Genomic DNA, 25,059 nt, shown 5'->3' on the forward strand with positions numbered 1-25,059 from the left:
TGCAAAGCTAACATGCAGAGAGGATGAGACAGCTCTCTGGACCAAGCACACCGGGACAAGCGGAACTAAAACTCTCCTGCTACTACAAGTAACCGGGCGAAAGCAGCACATCTCGGCTGAATGACCAGGGAAAAACTATTTCCCGTTTGAGTAGCTTGGTTAGTGGTTTGTTTCCCTTTCATAGAGCCAGGCTGTGTTCAATCACTGGATATCTCACTAGTGTACACACAGAACAGACAGCTAACTCTGAAGTGGTTGCCATAGGTTACGCATAATAATATGCATAGTGTCGTCCCGTCCATTAACAAGATGGCTCCTTAGGTTTGTGACGTCTCAAACCTGCCAATCTGAAAACGTGTTGTTCAGCCTGTCCTTGGTACACTGCAGTTTAAAAGCAGACAACCAGCCATGGAGATGACTGCTAATGTTGTCCCTGATATGTCTGGAGGGGGGCTTTAATATTTCCAAAATTTGAGGACTTTAAAGGGCTGATCTCAGGGTTTAATGTTATGGAAGTCCTAAACGGACAGGCATCCATACATTTTATTTACTCCGTTTTCCCGTTAACAAGTAATTTCCGGATTCATTCCTCTAGAAAACAAAACAACAGGCTGGTCACTGTGATATTACAGACCACTACATGCCATGCTGCCATTGCCCACATTGATCATGTGACACATTTGTGTCATCACGGTTGATTTATTTTATTATTTATTTGCTGCACATTGAATTTTCAGATCTTTTGTTAGGAGCGACTGTTTTCTCTTTCATTTCATCGGTCTCAAAATATTGTTCAAATATTTTCTGTCACGCACGTCCCCAAATTACTTCATTGAGAACTTTATTGATTTTGGACTAGATTGCTTTTTAGCAGCTGGGTGATTATTTTCACAGCTTTTAAGCAGACACATCAATTTACCTTGTTTGTTAACGGTCCTTGGATTTTATATCAGCTGCTGAAAATGTTTAGTACATCTGGTTTCATGGCTGAACCTGGTGACCAAGTGATGACAGAATATTTAATCCGTGATGGTTATGAGTAGTTGAGAATAAAGTAAAACTTTCACCATTATTAGTGCCATGCATGAGGAAAAAAAACTGAAGAGGTGAAATTATTTTCTTCTTCAAGTCAAAACCTTGAGAATAAACCAACTGTCATTATTTGTGCGCGGTATACAAAACGAGTGAACTAACACTGCACTAACACTGAAAGTTTGGCTTCTGTTTTAAGAAACATTTTGACTTTATCAGAATATTTTGACTTCTCATCTTCTTCTCCTCTGATGTGTAGTCTCTTATGTCTGACATAAATATTCAAAAGTTCGCCATGTCAACTTTCTTATCAAAATGCAAACTAGTATCTTTCTCCTACTCTTCAGGTATTGCGCACCCATCACCTAACCGCTCCCCTTTGACGCCCGTGACAGTCTCGGTGCGCAGACTTGACGTCGACGCACGGGTATAAGAAAGCGCGCGGGCTGTGAGGTGGAGAACTTGGAGAGTATAAGAGGAGTGCACGCAGCTAGAGCCTCACTGAGACAGCTGGCCGCTGCTGAGAAGCCAACTTCTCCTCCTCTCTGGATAACAAAGCGAGGAACAACCTCAGCTCTTTTACGCACAGGCTCTCTGCTTCCAAACCTCTTTTGGGAAACTCTTTCTCTCTCTTTCCACTTCTTGCCTTCAGTCGAACTCGCTTTCCCCCTTTCCTTACACACTATTAAGTTCCTTCACATAATTTGGACAGAGTGGACAGCGCCTTATCATGGAGCCGTACACGGTCCCAGGAGCCCAGCTCTCCCTGTCCGACCTTTACTCCGTCATCCCCTTCAATGTCACCTTCCCGGACGAGGAGAGCGGCTTGATGGGCGGCAGGCTGCAGAACTACACGGAGCAGACGGGTCCGGTGAGGAGCGCCGGGGGGATCATCATCGCGATATCCATCACTGCGCTGTACTCCGTGATCTGCGTGGTGGGACTGCTGGGCAACGTCCTCGTCATGTACGGGGTGGTCAGGTAAATAGCGCTCATTTTATTAATTACAGTCATTCTGCTCGGTGTGTCAAAAGCCATAAAGAGCAACTACACTCATAACGGTGTCATCGCGTGCTTATGAGACCTTATAGTGCCCTTTGAGCGACCCTGGAGAACAAGTGAGTTTTATTCATGATCACACAATAACGTGCTTTTTCTTGTAAAGTCTAAATCTGCCTTTTGTTTGTGGCTTGTATTTGGCTTTTACTGATTTCTCCTTTAAAAGGAAAGTCCAAAATAAAGTTCAAAACTATAAATAAAATGAATAGGAAGGTTTTGTGCCATGAAAAGTGACATTTTCTACAACCTTACTGAAAGAATACAAACGCACAAAGGAGCCTATACGAACTGATCAAATGATTTGTAAAGATAGACATGCCGTTTCTTGTTTGTTTGTTCGTTTTGACAGCCCTCTCCTTCCGGTTGTTTACACGTTATGAGTGTGAGTTTGGGGATGGGGGCACATCCTGAACAAGCAATCTACGGTTTCCTGCATGAAGAAAGATTATTTGAAAGTTTTTCTCTACTCTGTCTGAGGTTAGGGCTGCTCAAACTAAGTCTCCATTAGCTCCCACAGATCTGTGTGTAGTATCAACCACACACTCCAGGTCCACTGGGTGTGATCGGAAGAGGGAGAGGAAATCCTGTTACAGAAAATAGTCAGTGTGACTCGTGTTTGGTCTCGCTCTTATTTGCTCTCTGAATTTAAGTGTATGTACGTTTGCTGTGTAGTGCTTATTTAAGCCTTCAAAGTCAGTAAGTTCCAAGACTTAAATGATGAAACTTTGGTATTTTAAGGATTGAAGACTATGGCTTTGTAAAGAGTGAACTGATTTGGCCCATTAATGGATTTTTCCCCAGCAATATACCCCACCCTGCTGCAAGATACAAGCACTCCAGCCCGTATTCCTGCATGCCTGTCAGGAATAAAACCCCTTAATAGCTTGTGCTCTCTCATCATATTAATTACACTGTAATCTCTGTATGTGTTCACCCAATATCATCTGGGCTTTAATTACTCCAGAAGGGCCGAGAATTAAACAAGCAGGTAGAATTAATTTAAAAGGCGCCAATTTCAGCAGAGAAGGATAACACAGCCAGGTGGAGACGACGCACACACATTGCCAGCAGTCATTTTTCAGCCTGCAAAACATGACATGACAGGCTGGACAGTACACAATAGCTCATAGGTAGTTATTATTTTTATATATTGTGAAAGAGACAAGCAGAGGAGAAAGGGTAAAACGATTGATAGAGGGAAAGCCACAAGCAAGTCATTTTCCACAATCTTTGACAATAGAAGAATAAGTCATAAATATTTACAGCTGTGCCCTTTATTTTCATTCAGGAGCCACAGAGAGAATAATGGGTGCAACAAGGCACAGAGGGCTAAAAAGACAGATGGAGAGGGTGAGGTAAGAGGGAGACAAAAAGGAGATGGATGAGAGCTCAGAAAAGCCAGTGAATCAAATTGTGCGCAGCGACTCGTCTGGTGTTTGTGTGAGCGAGGAGACTCATCACTGTTGCGAGACCCCCCCAGAGACGGCAGCAGAGGGAAGCTGAGCACATTAACCATCCCTGTCAGAATATATTATCTCCTGTGGAACAACTGTAAACTCTGCAGAGAGCAAACTTAGAGAGACTCTGAAGTTAGACTTCGATGAAAGCTGGGTTTACAATGACCTCTGATGGACACTACAATTAACAATGCCCTCAAAAAATAATGCTTGGTGGGTTTATTCTGGGTGTTTCTCTCACGGTAGAAGGAAAGGATGATGGCTGAGACAAAGAAACAGACAACCACACTAATAGCTAATCACAAACACACAATCCTGGTTTAAAGTGATAATCTCCAAGATTTCCATTTAAACAAATGTCGAGCTGAAACGGCATTTCGAGAGTACCTAGCTTCCGTATCGTGACGTATTTCCAAGTGAAGCAGGACGTGCAGGCGGGACATATCATTTGAGGGATTTGATTTGATCGTTGAGAAGTGGGCGTAGACAGATGTTCCCCACAGCGCAGTATCTAGCTAACTGACCGAGCATTCTTGGTACTCTGCGGCTAAATGTTGTAGATCAATTGGTTGAAATTGGTTGGTTCTAGCTTACGTAAGCACACAGGATTTTTTTTTTTACATGAAGAAAAAATGATCGAATTTTGATATAAGAATTCGAAGAAATTGATTTTCTGTTTTTTTTTTTGGCCTATATTGTCAAACAGATGCACAATATTGCCGAGAATGTGATCTAAAAGAATTAAAATGACATTTTTCATTAGGTCACTATCTATCGCTGAATGAGGTAACAAAATGGTGATTGAGCCTATGGCCCACTGATGAAAGCCTTTGTATTCGCAGTATTATTACAGACTGGGTGTCTGGTGCGACTTTCGTGGAAAAAATCACTAGCAGTGCCCAGTTAGTGACGCGTTTTCCATCACCCAGCAGTGGTTGGTCTGCCAGAGAGGGTAGGTGGAGCTCAGCGGGAGGGGGAGGGTTGCAAGTAAACGGTAATTTACTATGATCTACTACAAACAAAGAAAAGATGGATGACTACAGATACAACTTAAGTGAAAATCCAAAGAAAAAGAAACAAACTCGAAGCTCAGATGAAGGCAAACAGTCTAAAAAGCGACCATCAGCGAGGAAAATCAATAGTTACAACCGGAGCCAACCACGGACGTCACACATACAACACTGTCTGGAGATCTGGGAAGTGTGCTCCTGCAATTACCGTTTATCACCATAGGTGCTGCTAAAGAGAACGAAACTGAGATCTTCGAGATTACAACTTTAAGTACACCGTTTTGAATAATATACCTTTTAATTATTATGTTATTGAGTCAATTTTAAGAGAGCATAATAAAGAATAAAATAGCAGTTTGAGTCTATGGCTCACTTATCAAAGCCCTTGCATTTAAAGTATTACAAACACAAACCTGACACTCTTTTCATCACTAAAAAAGTGGTATTGTTCCACTGTGGAAGGTAAGCAGCTCATGAGACTCGTGTGGCGTGTGGCTTTTTCTTCTCTCCGTTATCCTGTCATGTAAATGCTAACTATGGCTGAAGTCATCATAGGTTAAACCAAGGAGAGCAAAAAAAGGAGGAAACATTCTCTCATCTTTGTTAATTAAGGAATTATTTCTATAATGCCAGAAACAGTGGACACAACCCAGAATAATGCAGAACTATTTAATGTAGAAGGAAATTAAACAGGAAAGCTGTAAATCCTCACGTGTGAAGATGATTAACCTTCACTCAACTAATCTCATAAGCAGTAATTAAAACTGTTATTAACGAAACCGAAACCAATATAACACAATCCTTCTGTGATTTGTTTGCCAGCATCATCAGACAGCTTACAAATGTGGTATAAGTCATTAATATTCAATGCCGCCGTCAACTTCGATTCCTGGATAGAGACATAGAGATGTAGTGTGTGCATGGATGCTCACGTCGGTGTGAATTGGGGTTTTGGGCTTGTGTGGCGTGGAGAGTCCTTGGCCTGACTGCTGATGGAGAGGCTGCTCCTCACACCGCTCAAGATGGTCCGTGCAGCTTAGGTCAGCAGCTCCTTATCTTCCAGCTATCCTCTCCGCTACCTCGGCTCCGAGCTGTCGCCACACCTGTTAGAAAAGAACTGGCTCAGTGCTCATGCAATTTATTATCAAGTGGCCTCCATTTGGAATCAGTTAGATGTGCAGCATGTGGAAGGATGGATAAGAAGGACAGTGGATTGTTAACCCAGCTGGTTCTTGTGATTCCATTTCGACTAAGACAGCAGATCTTGGGCGGTGATCCGGAACAGTACATTGTGTTTCGGTTTGGTAAAGAAGATAAAGCACAGGCAGTCCACATAATGATATAATAAAGTGTTACGTTTACTCTGATATAAGATCATTTTTCACAACAACAGACAGCAAACATGAACACTACAATGTCAAAGCAGCCACAGCAAAACAACACTGCAGTCAGGCATGAAATATGAAGGAGATGATGATGGAGTCAGACAGGCTGTGAACAGAAAGACATGTGGCCTTTGACCAGTTTATCATAACACGGAGCAGCAATGTTGCAGTCATTTCAGACAGGAGACAAGCAAATACAAAGATTGCAATCTGCACTCAACCCATGTTTGACCTTTTCATATGAGACGGCGTCGCTGTCAATGTTAGCAGACTGCTTCTAATGTTAGCAGACTGACTTATCTATAAAACCTCTTCCAGAAAAACATCTATTTTACTGTGTAAACAAGAGCTGTTAGCAAAGCACACACAGGATGTCATGGTCAGTAGCCAAGTTTACATGGAGCTTACTAATACAATTATGATTGGTTAAAAAGCCCAAACGAAATGCTGATAATGACTCCCAAATGGAATTACATTTCAATTGTTAGAGGGACGGTTTAAACACTTTCATAAACAGATTAAAGAAAAATTGGAACGTCTACACAATTCAACCTGATTACTTTTCGGATGCGCTCTGTCTCAATGTTAGTAGGTTGGAAATTATGTTCTTAATCTTCTTTGAGTATTACTGGCAGTTTGAATACCAGCTTATAGGTGCATTGCTGCGACTTCTTGACGGGGAAAGTAAGCCCAATAATAGTAAAGTGACGGTGAAGTGAAATAACATATAAAGTGAAGTTGTGTGCATTCAAAGCTGCTCCATAACCAAGAGAGTGCATGCGAGGACATACGAGAACAAGCAAGTGCGAGACAGCTGCGGCAGGCTGAGTTTTTATCACATCAAATATTCATTTTAATAATCCTATATCCATTTTTTTTATTACAATTCAGTTTTATATTCAAATTTAGAATATTCATTGATAGCCCTAGCTAGCATAGGGAAAAGGTAAAGACTGATTCAAAAGCACATACTATTCTGTGTAGCTAAATGTGGACGATTATCAGAAGAGTAAAAAATATACAATTTAATACATCTATGATACACAAGACTTTCATCCAGCAGACCTCTTTGTTCCACCAACTGTCAACGTTTACTTTATATTTTTTATCAAAACCATGATCATTTCTTAAACCCAATCAAGTAGTTTTGTTGCCCAAATCTTACCTTACTTAACATACCGATAAATGTTTGGAACTAGCCACAGTTAGCTTGTTTTAGGCACCAGTGCAGGGGGTTAGATTCCACATACCTATTGGGGAAAAAATAACAGGGCTAAACACGTTGCCTGGGCATTAGCCTTTTCAGCTAGCTATCCCGCTTACCGTAAAAATAGTGCTGTTCCGCTGTCAAATCACAATCATCAAACTGCTGACTTTCCGTGAGTCCGCATATCTGCAGACTTTCTTTAGGTAGTTACCCAGAGTTCATAGCAAACTTGGTGACGTATACAAACGGGATTGTCCAGCCCCCTACTAAATGTAAACAAGTGTTTGTATGTGGAAGTAGTATTCAATAAAGTTTGAATGACAAAAACATCAGTATATACAAAGCAAGCTTCTAAACAAATGTAGGCTATACACCTAATTTTACCGTAAATAAAATGACACTGTCCAGGCAGTAATCACCCTTTGACTGTGTCCTGCTGTAGTGTACGCTTTAAACTCTTGCTATGATACTAATGCTTTGATGATTTATTTAACATTATAGAAAGAGAGGCATTAAATCACAGTCAATTTCTAAAGTACTGGCAGCTATTTATGTTTGCTAGCTACTGTTACAAGATGTCGTTAAAGCAATATACAATGGGTGAACAACACTGGGGACACTGCTGTAGCTGTAGACACTGATACAGTGTCTAAATTATGTGTATATGTTAGATAAGATATAAGATACAGTACAGGCATGTGGGAAAGAAAAAATGACGAAAGAAAGACCAAAAGAGGGTCAAAACCATTTTAATATTTTAATCATAAGACTGGAGGTTTGTGAAAATTTAAAAATGTATATGTCTTTATACACTGTAGCTATTTTAAATGATTTATTTATGTATGCAGTCATATTTTACCGCCTTTTGTCAGCTTCAGAGCTCAGGGATTTATAGAGTGCTCCTCCAAGCCTGACTGGTTTGGCAGGATTTACATAGTGTCGAGCTAACAGCGCTTGATTAATGGTGAGCTGAATAATAAACGAGTAGCGATCGATTGTGATCAATGGTATCTATGTGAACAGGCAGAAATCGTTCACAGACCCAGAGATCAGGATGATCAATACTTAGTGTCAGAGGAGACTGTACATCTGATGCTGGAAACTTAAGTCTTCTCATTTGACACCAAAAGACGAATGCAAGTATTGGATTGGGCAGCCTCCACAGGGAGTTGCACAAAAGGAAACAGAAAAGTGAAGAGGGCCAATAAACCATGACAGAGTGCGACTGTGCCAAAGAGAAACATGCCTTACTGTAACATAAAAAAGGTTATTTCTTTTAGATTTCTTGACGTGTAGTTGGTTCACCGAGTGTGTATTGTAAAAGCTTTCCTCTGAGTTATAAACTGAATTAACCATTACATAACCCCAGGACCAGCCAAGTGATTGCAATGGAAAAACACTGAAATGGATCAGCTTCTAATCAGAGTATCCATGTTTTTATACACAACCTGTCACTGCTTGGTGTGGAATTAAAGTCGTGTCGTGTACTTGCAGCCTCCAGAGAAAAGGCACACTTTGCTGCCCCGACTCCTGCAGTAATAGCATAAAAGAACCTCTCCTGCAGCCATTTCACCTACTTCATGCCACACTACCCGTATCCTTATTGGTATCCTCATAATCCAGCACAGCTCCTGTGTGCCACTGTGGATGTGTCATTATATCTCGGGGCCCAGAAAGCAACAGCAACATTTTCCTTTCCAATTATTTTACCCCTGATTTATCATACTTGTATAAAGAAATAGACCTTCTGGTGAAAGGCTGCAGACTTGCATCATTTTCTGCCCGCTTTCAAACATTTCATCTCCACAGTATGACGGGCTATATGGAATGGCATCCAGACCCTTTCACCCCAGCACTTGTTTACTGAGAGGGGAGTGAAGTGACAGTTGTGCCACAAAGCAGGATGCACTCTGTTCTGCCTTGTCCTCTCAGCTTGGATTAGGGAATGGGGAAAGTGATTGCTTTGGAGTCACAGTTCAATAATGAAAGCGACTGGATAAACATATTCCTCTTACTGTGACAAAGCTGGACTTTGCTGTAGGTGCTCAGTCAAAGGCTTTAAAAGATCGAGATGCAAACGTAAACAGAGCAATTTTTCAGTTATATGTTTTCCTTTATATGACTGATCTATATTGTCACTGGAAGAAGTGCTTTTATTTCAACATTTTCATGCTTGCTTCACAGACAGCTCTTACGTAACTGTGTAATCATAAGCAGAACTTAATAAAACCATCAGATTAGGATGAAAAAACACAAAAGAGAATGTTGAAAAGCAGCCATCTGCTGCTGAATCACTCTTCCCTTTTGTCTTGATTAAAAAAAATAAAGCTGAACATTTTTATAGGGTCGAGGCCATTGAGGTTTTATTTTGACTTGTCATTCACAGGAAAGCCACTCGGGTAACTCATAACATTGTGTATTACTTAAAGGGGAACTCCCATATTTGTGAATCAGAACAAATCTTGTAGGTACAAAACACACTGCCTCAGTTTGCTGCAGCTACATGACTGTAATCCTTGGAGGCAATTTACCCCCACTTAAAGTGAAACTGACAGGCTCATATTGTCCCTAATACCGTGTTGGTTTTAAAACATCAAAGAAACGCAAAACTTGCTGTTTTTCTTCTGACGTTATAAATATCTGAATAAATAAACATAATTTAGTTTGTGTTCATCTGTCAGTGGTTGAAACGTCTGTGAATTGGTTTAGCATGTACGCCGGAAATTCTTCCGCCCCACTTTCGGCGTAATCGGGTCGCATCGTCCACAAGGACCATTCTCGTTCAGTGGACGAGTGAGTGAGAGAGTGAGAGACACATTCGGTCAAATGATACGTTCCATACAGAGCCATATAAAGAGGCTCTGGTTCCATACTTCTCCTAACTAATGACATGATCATTTGATAAATACAGCCCTCCTCCAAAAGGCTAATGGCGCGTGCTAACGTTAATCAATCTGGTTTTCCAAAAGGAAGAAGGAAAGGATTGGGAAGCCGTGAGCAGAGCAGAGTCAGCCGCAATTCTGTTGGACGTTAACATCAAGAGAGAGAGAGAATTTAATGAACGGCCGGAACGCATCAATGCATGGAATTGAACAGCTCATTCAATTCACTAAAAAGACGAGTTCTTTTTGAATGAATCGTTCATGACCGAAACATCTCTATTCATATCCAAATATATCCAAAATGGTTTGAGCCTACAAGTTATTTACACAACAAAAGATGTAAAATAGTGTCCATGTTAAAAAATATTAGACTAAAATTAACATTACAGGGGGAGTTAATGAAATAGTCACTGTGCTCCTCAGTAATGTAACATTTTATTTTCAGGGTGTGGTCTGTAAAAGACTTGGATCTCTGGCAGGATACATTCAAAAGACAATTCCAGGGCACCGGTTTAGCTCACATCGGCGACCATGTACAGAGGCTATAGTCCTCGGTCCAACTCCCGCCCTCGGCCCTTTGCCGCGTGTCAACCCCCACTCTCTCTTCCCCTGTTTCCGACACTATCCACGGCTCTCTGTCAATAAAGGCATAAAAGGCCCAAAAGAATAATCTTTAAAAAAAAAAGACAAACCCAAAAGCCTCTCCACGAGAAATCAAGAAAAGTATGCTGCAGAACTTGCATGAAGATCATCAAATATTGAGGTTTTCATCTGTTGTGAAGTAACGCACAAATAGTTGTCTGCATGGGTACATTGAAAACATGCCATACAAAGCATGACAGGAAATAACATATTTGGCATATTTTTGAAGGATACTCAAAGAAGGATAGCAGTGTTTGACATTACAGCAGCCTATTTCACGATCTTTTCATGCTTTCTTAAATACTTTAATTTTCTGTTGTGGAGAAAAAAAGCTGCACAGTCTTCGACATGATACGAGAAAGAGTTTTAATAATTAAGCAAGTTTTGACGTTCTTCAGGGTATTGAGGTATCTTGAGGGAATTCGTCAATACCCTGAAGAAGACTGTCATGTCAAACGTCGGTAAATTATTAAAACTTTCTTTTTTACCATTGTCGCTACGAGTGTGCAGCTATTTTTCTCCACATCTCTCACAGTGGTCTTCATCTCTTCAACACTGATGTCCTTTCCTCCTCCTCTTTTCTTTTTTCTGTTGCCATGTCGGTTTCCAAATAGGCCAATATGTTTTCCCCTAGAGAAATAAATGGTGCAAGAATGGGGCTTCTGTTTCATTTATGTGTCCCAGTAAGCCACGTCATTGATCCAGCTTGCACAGTCGGCGCTCCGTTGAAATTGCACACCTAAATGGAATGCAGCCATTCATTGTGTAATAAATTACATCTGTACTTTTTCTGCTTTGACATCGAAATGCTTATTCTCCACACTTACGAGCAATTTATAAACGTTATTTCTACCTTGAATGTGTAAATCTGAAGCAGATTCTCCTGACACAGACGGTACTGATGATGTTATCTAGAGACTGATGTTGGAGCTGATTGTAAATAATGGAACAACTGAGGGGACTCTTTGACAGAAGGCTTTGAACATCAAACTGAATTATTTTATCATACAAAATTTCAGCCCACACAAGTCAAAGATATATATCATCAATAGACCAACTTCCAACAGTGTCATCTAATAGACGTCATCTATTGCGCTCCTGATGAGTGGATTTCCTGCCTAGATAGTCATCTTATCAATAAGCTCAAGAGCTCACACAGACTCTTGTCAGGCATTAAGAGAGTTAGAAGGAAGACCCAATTTTACAAGCATGAACTGGTTGTGGCAAATGCTTTCTTAGGAACTGAATTTTCTTTAAAAGCTATGTATATATGTGGACTGCTCCACATCTTAAATGTCCCACACAGAGGGAGATTGTGCGTGTCAGACGCACTCTCACAACTCAAAATACTTGGTGTAGTTCAGGAGACCGGATTCCTGGATACAGCATGCATGAGGAGGAGGAGGAGGAGTCTACCGTAATGGTGACTGTTTCGGGGTTAATATCACTACAACATAATACTGGCAACTGTGGCGAGCATTAAACAGTAAAAAGCAGTGAAAGTCATCGACATGCCCACTCACACTGAACGAATGTTCCAGACTATTACCTGCTGAGTTCACAAATCCTCTCACCCAGACTTCACACAGACGTTTTTACAAGGGGGCTGGTAGGAGAAAGTCCAGGTGAACAGATTCGGCCATTCGTGTTCACACATGCACCCCACCCGGACAATTTTCAGGGGTACAGTTCACGTGTGAAAGGGGTTTTATGATTGGTTTTATGTTTCATGATTTACGGAATGATCACGCTTTATTGAAGAACACTTAAACTGGAGACGGCAAACCCATTAGGACAATGTTAACTAAGCTAATAAATGAAGGAGGGTCAATTTCTAGTACACATCCATAAAATCAGACTTCTATACACAACCAGTGGAGCGGCCTCCTGCTAATCAACAGAGAGAATGTAGGTTTAAGGCTTTGGCATTGGCTTCACTCTTCAACTAAGAGGCGTCATCCACATCTGAAGACTGTAAGGGTTTCAAACAGATCAAGGGAGACTAATGGGCATTGAGTCCTGAATAGAACTGAGCTATCAATTTATGGAGCGGAGGACATGGGTCACCCACACAGTCAATATGAATCAGTCCCTTCGTGCACACACCATCAATGCCCATGCACACTACTTTATCTTTGTTTGGATGGCTTGGCCTAATACTGAAATTAAGTCACACCCAAGTCCTTATTGAAAATGCTAATTCCAAAGCGTATAAGATAGTGTCCTAGTGCATAGCAACTTGGCAAAGAGTGGAACCCCAATCTTGCCTCTTGGAAGGTCTTGAAGTTGCCGGATAATCAATTTACTTTTTTACCATTTTCCACTATTCCAGTGTTAAACCCCCACCTATTGATCACTCCTGGAGTATTGACTGACCCGATTGGAGCAAACACTTCTGTAATTTAAAATGGGGTACTAATTTCCCCAACTAAGCAAAGTGTCATTTATGTCTGCAAGTAATGCGCCTTTAATCAGGTCCACCAATAAGACCTGTCAGTCTCTCATAAGCTGGCTAACCCAAATGAAAACCAGCCAATACTGGTGAATGCTCATAAAATCATGAATGCATTATTTAGATTCTGTGCATATCCTGAAAAAGGATCATACAATATGAAAAGTGTGCATGTGAATTTGTACTTTAGTGATTGGTTGGTTATAAATGAAACTCCTTGCTGCAAATATGAAGCCCCTTTACCATCACTACTACCAAGACCCCTAGGCTAATGTCAATACTGGCAGTGTGAAATATGAGCTGAAGAAAAATCCATACACATCATCCGACTGGGTTGAATTCTTATGGACCAGAACAACAACAGAGTACCAATCATATGGAAGTTATTTCCTATACTCCCTTATATAACATCTCAATCCATTAGAACATTAAGTCATTCTGTTTGCACAAGTCAAAATGTGATTTTTATAGAGCTTGAAAAAAGATGTGTTGCGTTTGTAAAGGGGAATCAGTCAGGTTGTACGGTGCACATTGAACTGTGGTGAGAGAGGCTAAGGCCCTGCCATTAAACAGCATGTTGCTACACATGCTTTTGTGCATTAAAACAATTCCAAATGGAGCAAATAGATATGTCCAACTCCATGTAGTGTCATCATAATTAATTCTTGCAACGTTGCAATATGTACATGTGGTGTAATTTAATGGGATTTTAAACGTCCTCCTTTCTAAACCCTTTGTGCCTTTAGGCTGTCCCCTTGCATGTACATGTGATTATATTTGGATGTAGTGATGTAAAAGTCCTGCTATCTCTTGGGAAACTAATTCAGCCGCTGTTGTACTGTATATGCAGAACAATAATTATGATGGTTTCTGATGAGAGAGACTAAGCTGTATGCCCCAGAGGAGAACCTCTGACCCTAATAAGTCAATATTGTTCTACATAAAACTAATTCAGCGCTGATTATTATTTTCCTTCAAATATCTATATCTCACTAACAGTGAAAATGCAGACCCATGCTAAAAGCTCAGTCCAGCATATAAAATATATATGAACCTCAATTTAATGGCAGTAGTATTTTCTTACCACAAGTCTCTGGTGCTTTCAGTGTAAGTAGGCTGCTTGATCAGAGGCCAACAAGCCAATTGTAACCATTATCTCAAATCACCCATTTAGAAAGAAAATATCTAAGCTGTGAAGAATTCGCATTAGGCATTCGCAGCTCAACGCTGCATATCTAAAGCATAAGGGAATTAGCTTTTCATGTAAGCTATAAAAACACGCTGCACATACCACTTTCAAATCCCCATATCTCATAACAGAGACTCCATAACCAGCTACTTACAGCAACATTCTCTCTCTGCTTTGTGAACACAACCAGATACACCAAGATGAAGACGGCGACAAACATCTATATCTTCAACTTGGCTCTTGCCGACGCCTTGGCCACCAGCACGCTTCCATTCCAGAGTGCCAAATACCTAATGAACACCTGGCCGTTTGGGGAAGTCCTGTGCAAGCTCATAATTGCCATCGACTACTACAATATGTTCACAAGCATCTTTACCCTGACCATGATGAGTGTGGACCGCTACATCGCTGTGTGCCACCCCGTCAGGGCTCTGGAGTTTCGAACACCGGTCAAAGCCAAGTTGATCAACGTGCTCATCTGGGTCCTGTCCTCTGCCATTGGTGTTCCCATTATGGTCATGGCTGTGACCAAAGTGGCAGATAATGGTGAGATAGATTTTTCTTTCACTGTTTTAGCTTCAATTATTGAATCATTTCTTTAATCTGGATTAACCATACAAAGTTGGATCTGTATGGCTTTGCCATCGAACAAAAGAACAGACTCAATTCACAGGAGAAAAGACCTTTAACATGCTTTGATGAGCATAATTAACCGTAATTATTCCAAGCGTCTAGTTCTTCGTCAGAGTTTCCACACAAAGGAAAATTAAGAATAATGGTGATGATGAATTGAGTCCCACATGCACCCAAATGAACCGTTGTGGATTTGCAGAGTGAGAGGAAAGCCTTTGAAACATTTAGACCACTGAAAAGCCCTACTTTGAAACTGCATCTTTAACACCAGTTACTTTTCCTGCACACCCAGAGTCACACAGTCTCCTGTTTGATGTGTCTGTGTTTTTAAGGCATATTGAATTATTTGTCTAGATTTGTTCAAATCATCAAAGTATTAAGTATATAGCTTTAGCTTAGCTCCTTTTACAGTAGACCTTTAAGAGGCAAAATATATTATAGACTTTTTGTAGGTTGAAAAAACAGTGTCCTGTCCCTTTCATAGGAATTATGTTAATGTTGAACAAATCTGCAATGCAGGTTTTATGTTCTGTTCGAATGTCCCTTGTGTGGCCTTCAAGTCGTGAATCATAAAGTACCTACACATAAGGTCCTTAAGATCCAATGAGCAACTAGAGACAGGAGAACAAGGTTGGAGTTGAGAGACAACCTCATATGCAGACATCTCATACAGAGATTGATATGAAGCTACATTTTCGTCTGATGATTTGGGGTGCATGGATCACTTAACTCACGGTTCGGATCATATCACTGTTTTTGAGTAACGGACCAGATCATTACTACAACAGTCACAATTATTAAAAGCTGCATATTTCCAGTATCTATGTAAGCCACCTCCATCAAAAAGGTACGCTGACTGCTCATCGCGGATGTGTTTGAATACTTTTCTTAATGGCTTCACCTGCATTACACTTGCTGTTTCAGTCACAGGCATTACAACAAACAGTGAGCTTCCGTTTTGGGATTATGCCTTTTCAGTTTGTGTTAAGTTAATATTTGACATTACATGAGGCTGTGGGACAAAGTTAGTTGCGTTAAGCAACTGTTTGTAATCACAGGCAACCGCCAGCTGGTGCTTTCAAACTAAATACTGATAAATTGAGAGTGAAAGAAGAAGAGTGGAGGCCATGTTTGGTACAGAGTAGTCGATATAAAGTAAATGATCAACACCTTATGACCTGTTTTGTGTTAAAAAGATATTAATATAGAGTGGATCTCATTGTCACATACGCAGCACGTTATCGCCATTCTCAAGCTACGTTTAGCATTGTGGTGAAGCTAACAGTTGGATATTCGACCAATGGTTGAACATCTGTCGAATATCGAACCCGTAAACTAACTTTCCAACCTATTTTTTTTTAAGAACAGCAGCTTCCATTTTCTCCAAACTAGTTCTGCCACAGTATCAATGCATATCGTTCACGTCCGCATGACACCTCTAAGCATTACAGAATCAAACACATCACTGCCTTGTCTCTTTTCACTGCAACTCTACTTGGGGATTTTGCAGCAGTAAAATGGTAATTGACATCATGATGTTAAACTTTGCATCAGTGTGCCGAACCGTCAAGTGATACGTACGCATCCCGAATGAAAAATGATCCATTGCAGCACTACTGGTGATAGCTGACTGTATTGGTCAATGATTTCTGCCAATAACTTTTTGGTTCCTTGCATGGACTGTTTTCTTGCATACTACCAAAGCCCGCTGAACAAGATCTGTCAATACTAGACTACAAACAGGAACTACAGTGCTTCCAACATTAGGAACGTCTGCACCTCACCTTCAGATTCTGCAAACAGAAATCTGTTTATAGAGATTATCTCAGAGTAAAAACATGCCTAAATCTAAACCTTCTGGCAAGCTCAAGGCTCCTGTGTAGCACTACAGACTTGGCTACTTTAAGTTCATATGGGAACAGGGCATAGGGATGAAGAAGTAAGGGTTGCGGAAGAGGCAAGTAGCACATTCAACAATTGTGTGGAGGATCTGAGTTTGACCTAACCTTGATCTTTCCAAACCATGAGGAATGATGTTTCCTAAAGTCAAAGATTCTCCATCCAAACTCTATCTGAAGGGCTTGTGGTCTAACCGCTTTGGAATTTGCCTAAATCGGTGTTTCCCTTAACCTTAATAAAAATTCCCAATTATTGTAGAAAGAGTAATTGTAAAAAATGTTGGCAATGGAATACATTTTTTGTGCATTAATGTTTAAGGGTTTTTCTTTGGCGAAAGGATTGTAAAAATGTTGCTGCAGACAACAACCTCTACTCGTACTGAAAATATTCTTAATGGTCTTAAAACAACAGTAATATTGAACTGGGCATTGTGAGCACAGATGTTTCTCTGTGACTGTGACCTTTGCTCAACAAACCAGTATCTGTCCATGCCTGATTTACACTATAAGTCTACATTTATGAATCAATTTAAATTCTACCTGCTCTCTTTCCAGGTAGAACCATGTGCATGCTGAAGTTCCCAGACCCTGACTGGTACTGGGACACAGTGACAAAGATCTGCGTCTTCATCTTTGCTTTTGTGGTTCCTGTGATGGTCATAACCATTTGTTACGGCCTGATGATCCTGCGTCTGAGGAGTGTTCGTCTGCTATCAGGCTCCAAGGAGAAAGACCGCAACATGCGCCGCATCACCCGCATGGTCCTGGTGGTGGTGGCCGCCTTCATCATCTGCTGGACCCCTATCCACATCTTTATCATTGTGAAGACCATGGTGGAGATTAACAGCAGGAACCCCTTCGTGATAGCAAGCTGGCACCTGTGCATTGCCTTGGGCTACACCAACAGCAGCCTCAACCCTGTCCTCTATGCATTTTTGGATGAAAATTTCAAGCGATGCTTCAGGGATTTCTGCCTCCCCTGTAGGACCCGTGTGGAGCAGCACAGTATGACCAGAGGCCGCAACACCACCAGGGAACCGGTGTCCGTCTGCGCTCCGTCAGAACACGGGAAGAAGCCAGCATGACTAGGCATGGACCGGGTCCCCCACAGCTCTCGCTCGAGGAGGATCCAGCAAGATCTGCAATCAGAGGTCACTCAGATCTCCACAACAGAGTTTTAAGAGATATTAATGAGAAAAAGCAAGTTTCAAAGTTATGAGTCAGTGAGTTCTTTCTTATTTGGCTGATAAACAGGACATTTAAGGGACTGGCTAACGGTAATGGAAGCTAAGTTTTACTCTGATCTTTTCTATTAAAGTTCTGATAACAAAGTTATCCTCACAGGAAATGTGATGCCTTACAAAGGCCATGACAGTAGATATAGTGATAGCCCTAAGACTAGATCCAAATGTTAACGCAAGAAGAAATCAAAAAGTACCAAGCGTATTATTAGACTGGCCAAAGAACCAGTGTACAAGACTACTGGATTTTTTTGATGATGCAAAGAGGACATACAAACACCGGCAGGATTCTGTCTTGTCAAGCAAAGAATGCATCATTCAGACACCAACCTTCAAATTGCAATGTAAAAGACGATAAGACAGGAGAGTGAAGCAACACATTTCTTTGAAGGAACACTTGCCTTTAAATTCAGAGTAACAAATGAAATTTTTATATTTTGAAGAACAAAAATCAACATCAGAGAGATGCCGATCTATAATATGAGCACAAAACAAATGAGCCTTACGGAGTAGAACCGAATGACTTAAACCCATCGACAGCTGGATGATGAATTGCTGTGTCATTTTTCTTTTTTGCAAAACAAGGTCAATCACTCATTACGGAGAAGAATGGACATCTTGTTTGCCATACTGTAAGATTCAGATTACTTTTTTTACAGCCTTTTTTTCCCTCCTTAGACTTCACCATCATCATCTGTGTTTAAAGAGAAATTTGGGGCGCAGTGATCCATGGATTTGAACATTGGTCATCAAGCACATGAAACTTAAGTCAAGCATAGTTCATGGTTTTGTGTCCTGTTGGAAAAATCCAGCATATTGTCAAACTTCTGAACCTTTTGTTTTTGTCTGGACTTCTTTACCGCTCACCTACTTGACTTTCATAAGCTGTGTCAAGCCTTCAGAGAGCCTCTGAGCAGACTCACTAAAGAGATAAACCTGCCACTGGAGAACACTGTTGGCAGCCACGCCACCCACCTTATCAGTCCATAATTCATAACAAAAATAAAGTCAAAGAACACCTTGGAAATGGGGCTGAGAGCAGCTTTATCACTGGGCTGCCGGACACGCCTGTCCTGATGTCAACAGACTGCTTCAAGGAGATTATTGATCTGCATGTTAAATGAGCAGAAAGCCTGCCATCTGTCACAGTGGCTATCAGTAGGACATTTAAGACGTACTGAATGGTATAAACCAGAGTGGCAATTTATTCTGGGTAATTTATTTACTCTGACGGATCATGAAACCAATCAAATTGGAGACATCAATCAATGGAAGCTGTGAAGTTAATGAACGTTTGAACTTTGCATACCGGTGTGTCAGAGGTAATAATGCAGAGCTTATCAGGATTTGTCCTCCTGTGGAAACATTCTGAAGTATGCGTTGACTTGAAATGTCGAAATATGATAGGTTAGGGTTTTAAAAGAGTCACAGATAAAAGACATCCACTGAATAAAAGTCTAAGAAGATGAGGGTGTGAGGATAAAGGGTACGATGTACAGTTTGTTAAGACAGTTGTGGGAAATTTGTGCTGCATAAATTGAAGAAAAATGACTTAAAATATGGAAGAAAAAAGTCAATAAATGTGAATTTGTAGATAATATAAAGCTTTTGCATTTGAACAAAATTTGGCTTCAGCCACAGCTATAAAGTATTTAAGGTGTGCCTGTTATTCTCCACGATATCTTTGTATGTTTTGGATCTAAATATTTCATCAATATGCTTTTGACTCATGTGACTTAAATGAAAAAAAGCAAAGAAAAAAAGGGAAGGAACGACAACAATCTGGTAGTTAAAAATGGATTTGTGTTGTGTTTAAATATTCAGCGATTTGCTGTTGGGTTGACTGCTGTTACCCACAGAAACAGGGACATGGAAAATAAGTATCGACTATTCTGTGTGCAGTATGAAATTTACATTTTTGCAGCATGATACATTCCTGCATATTTTTATAATGTGTACTGTGTCTCAGCTTAGCTTTGACCAAGCGCTGAGTCTGTGGGGTGAACAAGATGTGTTACTATTATTTTAAAAAAATTAAGGGCAGAATGTCAGAAATGTATAGAATGAGTTTTACAAAAGAGAATAATAAGGGTTTACAAATTACTATATTTGAACATTAAAAACCAAAAGCTAATAAGTTCTCATAAATTGATAGATAAAAAAAACGGTGATAAACCGTGTGCATTCAGAGTACTGATAAAGAGAGTCTGTGTGTGTGTAGTTTTTATTTAACTATCACATCGCAATTAGGATTGCTAATAAAAAATGATTCCTTGCTTAATTTTTCATCGTTCTGTGTAAGCAACTTTGTTGTTCCATTTTATTCAAATGGTTTCAGTCGTTTGATACAGTTGGACACATAAAACTTGTTGTATTTTGTATTCAGTCCAAAAGAAGCAGTCAGTAATATTTCACCACTTCGTTGCACAAAGTGACAAAATGATTCATGATCACGCCACACACCTCCAGGAGCACCACCTGCCCCCCCCTGCCCTCTGACCTTTACTATCATTAAACAGAAACAGAAGATTAACAGAATACCATGGCCTTGGTGAAAACCCGATTCTGACTGCCAACAGGGTGAACATTAATTCCCGATAATGGACACCTACTCAGTAGATCTGGGGAAACTTTGTCAGCGTTCTAAATGAATGCACAGGCCTCACAGTATCAGTCTGTGTTTAAAATAAGTAACCATAGCAGCAGGGACGCAGTCAAAGCCTCTGGACGGCAACTGTAATGCACAATAGTGTTGTGACTTTCACGAACAATCCGTTTTTTTTTAATGACTCTCAGAAAAGAACGGAGCCATAAGATCCAGCTCCCTCCAAAGAGCCATAACCCCTCGATCCCACAGGATCCGTCTCCGGCGCGTTCCATCTGCGCCGCGTTTCTGGTCCGTCAGCGGCACGAGCCCTTGCCCAAAGGAAGCGTGTTTGGTCCGCAGCGGAGTGCTGGCCCAAGCAGCTGGATTCAGAAGGTCACAAGATCGCAGTAGAACTACATGATCGCGCGAGAATTGAGAAATAACGCAATAACATCAATGTTAGCAGAGCAACACACAAACTACAGTTCAGTTTGCACATCCGAGGTTGATTATCTGCTCATTTGGAAATCATTCCGTGATTTTTGTGCTTCAACCCTGGAGGAGTACACTACTTAATTAAAAGTGTTCTTTTTTCGAGATTTCAGTGTGTTGATTTTAAAATAAACGGAAAAACACGGAAGTCTGCACTGGTCTGAACATGGTGTTTTATTTTGAAATGACCGGATGCTGTATGCTGCTTTCGTGTGTGACTTCCTGTTTGGAACGATCTGCTCTGTTGAGCTTGACGAGTGTTTGAAGCGGCCTCCATCAAAAATAGACCCGCCGCTTATCTTTAGCGAAGCAGAGCGGAGACACGCTTCTTTGACGTGCCAGAGACGGACCGCGGCGCGTGCTGTCGAATCACTATCATTAACTTGAATGGGCGCGATCCACTCGAGGTCGCAGCACACACGGAACGCGCCAGAGACGGCTCCTGTGGAATCGAAGGGTAACTCTCAACACTAATGCACAAGCTACAAGAAGTACATTGCCCCTATTAACTTACTCTGTATCACATACCAGATCATCTCACACCTTACTAGCTATTGCACTCACAACAGCAGGCTGTAGAGCTGACAGCAAACATGACCTTTAATTTCATCATGCAAAATCTTGAAGCTGACTTTGGGACAATGAAATGGCTGGATAGTAAGCTAGTCTTATTGTTAAACATAATCATACTGTATTTATTGAATATGTCAACTATATTTAATGTTATCGACTTTGAATCTGGCTAGCATACCGTTAGCTTTCTGCTTCATTTTGGAACCAAAAGGTTCAATGAGCTGTGCAGACAAGAAAGATCCTGTTACAAAGCCATATGTAAGAAACGTTTTGTTTACCAGAGTGGTGAAAAACTTTTCCACTGCACAAGAACCTTAAAGGATGGTTATAATTGTTTCAGGAATAAGTCAAACTCTTAGGTGTTAATTTCAAAATAAATGGAAACATTAATCTATGGTCTTTGTTGGCAAATGACCATGGTGTTAGCAGGATAATGCACTCTGAGGTGACCATAATCAGGAAATGATGAACTTGGCATAAACAACCATCAGACACACATTCTGTCCTCCCCATCATTTATTAATGCTCATAATGTCCACCTCCTAGGGCATTATCGACTATGTAACGTTTCCCAGATCATCCATTAACACGTTCTCCCTGACAGCTTTTCAACACATATTGCAGCAATCTAACGAAATATAGTACATTCATTAAGCAAACCGGCAGATTTTTATCTATTTATTTAACCAAAGATGGTCAGAAGCAGTCACAGTGTCTTAAACAAAGTTGATATATTGACATGAAAGCGAAAACCTTTAAAGAAATGTGATGCTGTGTTGTGCACATTTATCATGTTAATAATGTATAGTTTATAATGAATGCATCTGCAGAGCAACGAAACCGAACAAATATGACAAAATTACATTTTGTTTTATTGTTTCTTCCTGTTTTTTCAGCTTTTGTTTACGAGCTCCCAGTGCTTGATTAAAGTTTGATTGGGGCTTTGGTTTAATATTGAAAAAGTCAACAATGATCTGAAGAATGAGACGCTAAAAGATTACTGTCTATGCTTTTCTCTGTTCAAAGATAAACATGAAGGATTCCGGGTGCAAACAAGGTCTCTGTTGTAATCGTAGCACATATTTACCTCCCAATGAGATGCATATGGTGCAACAACACAGTACTGTGAAAAATATTCCCATGAAACATAATCCTAGCAGAAATAATGCTACCTTAAAACCATAACAGACCTAAACTAAGCAATTCAAATCCGGAAAGTAATTTATAATCTCTATGTCAAAAAGTCCACTGTAAGACCAGTAAAATCAACAGTATGTCCTTAAGCAGCTCCTTTCTATGATTTTTTGTGATACGTCTTGCAAGTGTCGGCTTACAGACGCTTTTTGTTTGCTTTTACATTTACACAAAGCTAACCAAAACGTCACTCTCAATGGTAACCAACCAAAACTGTTTTTTTTTGACAATACTGGCTTATAAGGGGATTGGACAGCTAAATCCAAAATGGAGCTAGTTATTGTTCGCTGAAAATTGTTAGGCAGGATTCAATGGTACAAATACCACTTTTGAACTTGTGCTCTCTCAATTCAAATACTTTTAGTACACTACACTTGCCCAATCCCAATCTCCACACTCGTGGACTCAAGAACTTTGAGGCGCATTCCCACTAAGCTTGTGAGTGCTTGGGCCTGTCCCAGTGCGTTAGGGCTCTGATGCTGACTTTTCAACGGCAAACTGTGCACTTTCCATGAGTTCGTATAATATGCAAACTTTCCTGTGTGACTTTCCCAGAGTTCATTGGGAACTTGGAGATGTGTTGGACATGATCTGGAGGTCGGCTTTTCCTCTTTTATGGCGCAACTTGTTTCCAGGCAACGTGTGACGTCATGACGGTGTGTCCCATTCCTCACTTTTATACCATCTCAAGCCCTCACAGACTTACGCATCCACGCACAGCACTCCTGACGTCAGTAAAGTCTGTGAGGCTTCAGTGCTTAGGCTTTAGGCTGGAGATTAGGATCGGATAACTATCTTCTTTGCTAGTGCTTGTTTTCTCTGTTCTAAAACAGCCATTGAGCGCTTTTCAGAAATGACATTTGCAGCATATGACTGCTTCTTCTTCTTTGTAATGGCAAATAGCAAACAGTTCGAGCATTGTCGCCAATATTTGACCCCGATTGTAGTTTGCGTTCATTCAGATTTATATAATCAAATGAAAGAGAGGTGCTGTTACATCCCTCAGTTTCACATGTAAGGATTATGCCAACAATGTATGTAGAGATAGTGCCTGAGAAGCATTTTTAACAATGTATACACCATCTGAGGACATATGGTGTTTTTTCAAAAGCAATTAAGTATGGAATAATTCAAATTCAGAAAGCATGTCATTTACCAGTGAGACCAAGCTAAGCTAACAAGCTACTGAGTATGTTAATGACCCTTAGCAAGCTTGCCAGCTGCGAGAGGTTTCCCTCATCAACTCAATGTTGATCAAAAAGGTGCACAATAGTGAACAAAATGCCACGCAAGTAAACAGAACAGAGAAGCGAAGGAACGCGCCAGGAGATACTGTGACTTACTGGGCTAGCATGTTAGCAGTTAGCTCGCCAGATACAGTCATTGTGTCGTCAAAATTTTAAAAAGGCTGTGATGAATTTTACTTACAGCAAACCACAGAAAAATCTGGGCTCCACAGAGACTTCACTCCATAATGTGGCTGAATAAAATAAGTTATTTAATAACTAAACTTCCATTTTTGGACTGCCTTTTTTACATGATACAAATTAGGCTTCAAGATGTATGGTGACATATTTTTTTAAATATTTTACGGTATTGCAGTTTTTAATCAAGATCTAGTTTGTCATTCTCTATTCATTAACTGTTTACATTTTTCTGTGAGACCGCTCTCGAAGAGGCAGAACAGGCAGACAAGTTGAGTGGGAGCCATGTGTGATGAACATAGATCATTTGGTTTTTAATCGGTGTTGCTGGTTGGTGATTAATGCCAAGGGGTTCCCATGAAACCACAGTGGATTGTTGGTGAATTATGCTGATTGGTCCTTTAATCCTCTTCCCTTGTTCCGTTCTCATGTGTTTCTATTTGTACTTTTGTAATTTAACTGTTATTGTTATTAACTATTTTGGATTTTATTATTTTTTCATTTGATATAAAACCGCTCAACACTCTCAACTGACCACTGAAAAGCCTTTGTGAATACAAGCAACTGTACAACTGTGTAAAATGATCATTTGTTGGGTACCCCTGCAGTACATCGTGTAAGGCCAATGTGCTGATCATACTTGATACTAACTAGTGATTTTGCAATGTTAACATTACTTACTTTTTAGCTTCTTCTGGTGCA

The 25,059-nt window shown here is 40.4% G+C and overlaps 1 protein-coding gene across 1 annotated transcript; it reads left to right on the forward strand.

Moving 5' to 3' along the window:
- The first annotated feature begins 1,762 nt into the window (after window positions 1–1,762).
- Window positions 1,763–17,931, forward strand: oprd1a (opioid receptor, delta 1a). Its single transcript, XM_069681332.1, has 3 exons — window positions 1,763–2,013; window positions 14,506–14,861; window positions 17,402–17,931. Exons 1-3 carry the CDS (start codon window positions 1,763–1,765, stop codon window positions 17,929–17,931), a joined length of 1,137 nt encoding a protein of 378 aa, XP_069537433.1.
- Window positions 17,932–25,059: the final 7,128 nt, after the last annotated feature.

This window comes from Semicossyphus pulcher, unplaced genomic scaffold (genome assembly GCF_022749685.1).
Source record: "Semicossyphus pulcher isolate SPU_LCO1_2020_fin unplaced genomic scaffold, fSemPul1.0.p SCAF_5, whole genome shotgun sequence".
Lineage (NCBI taxonomy): Eukaryota > Metazoa > Chordata > Actinopteri > Labriformes > Labridae > Semicossyphus > Semicossyphus pulcher.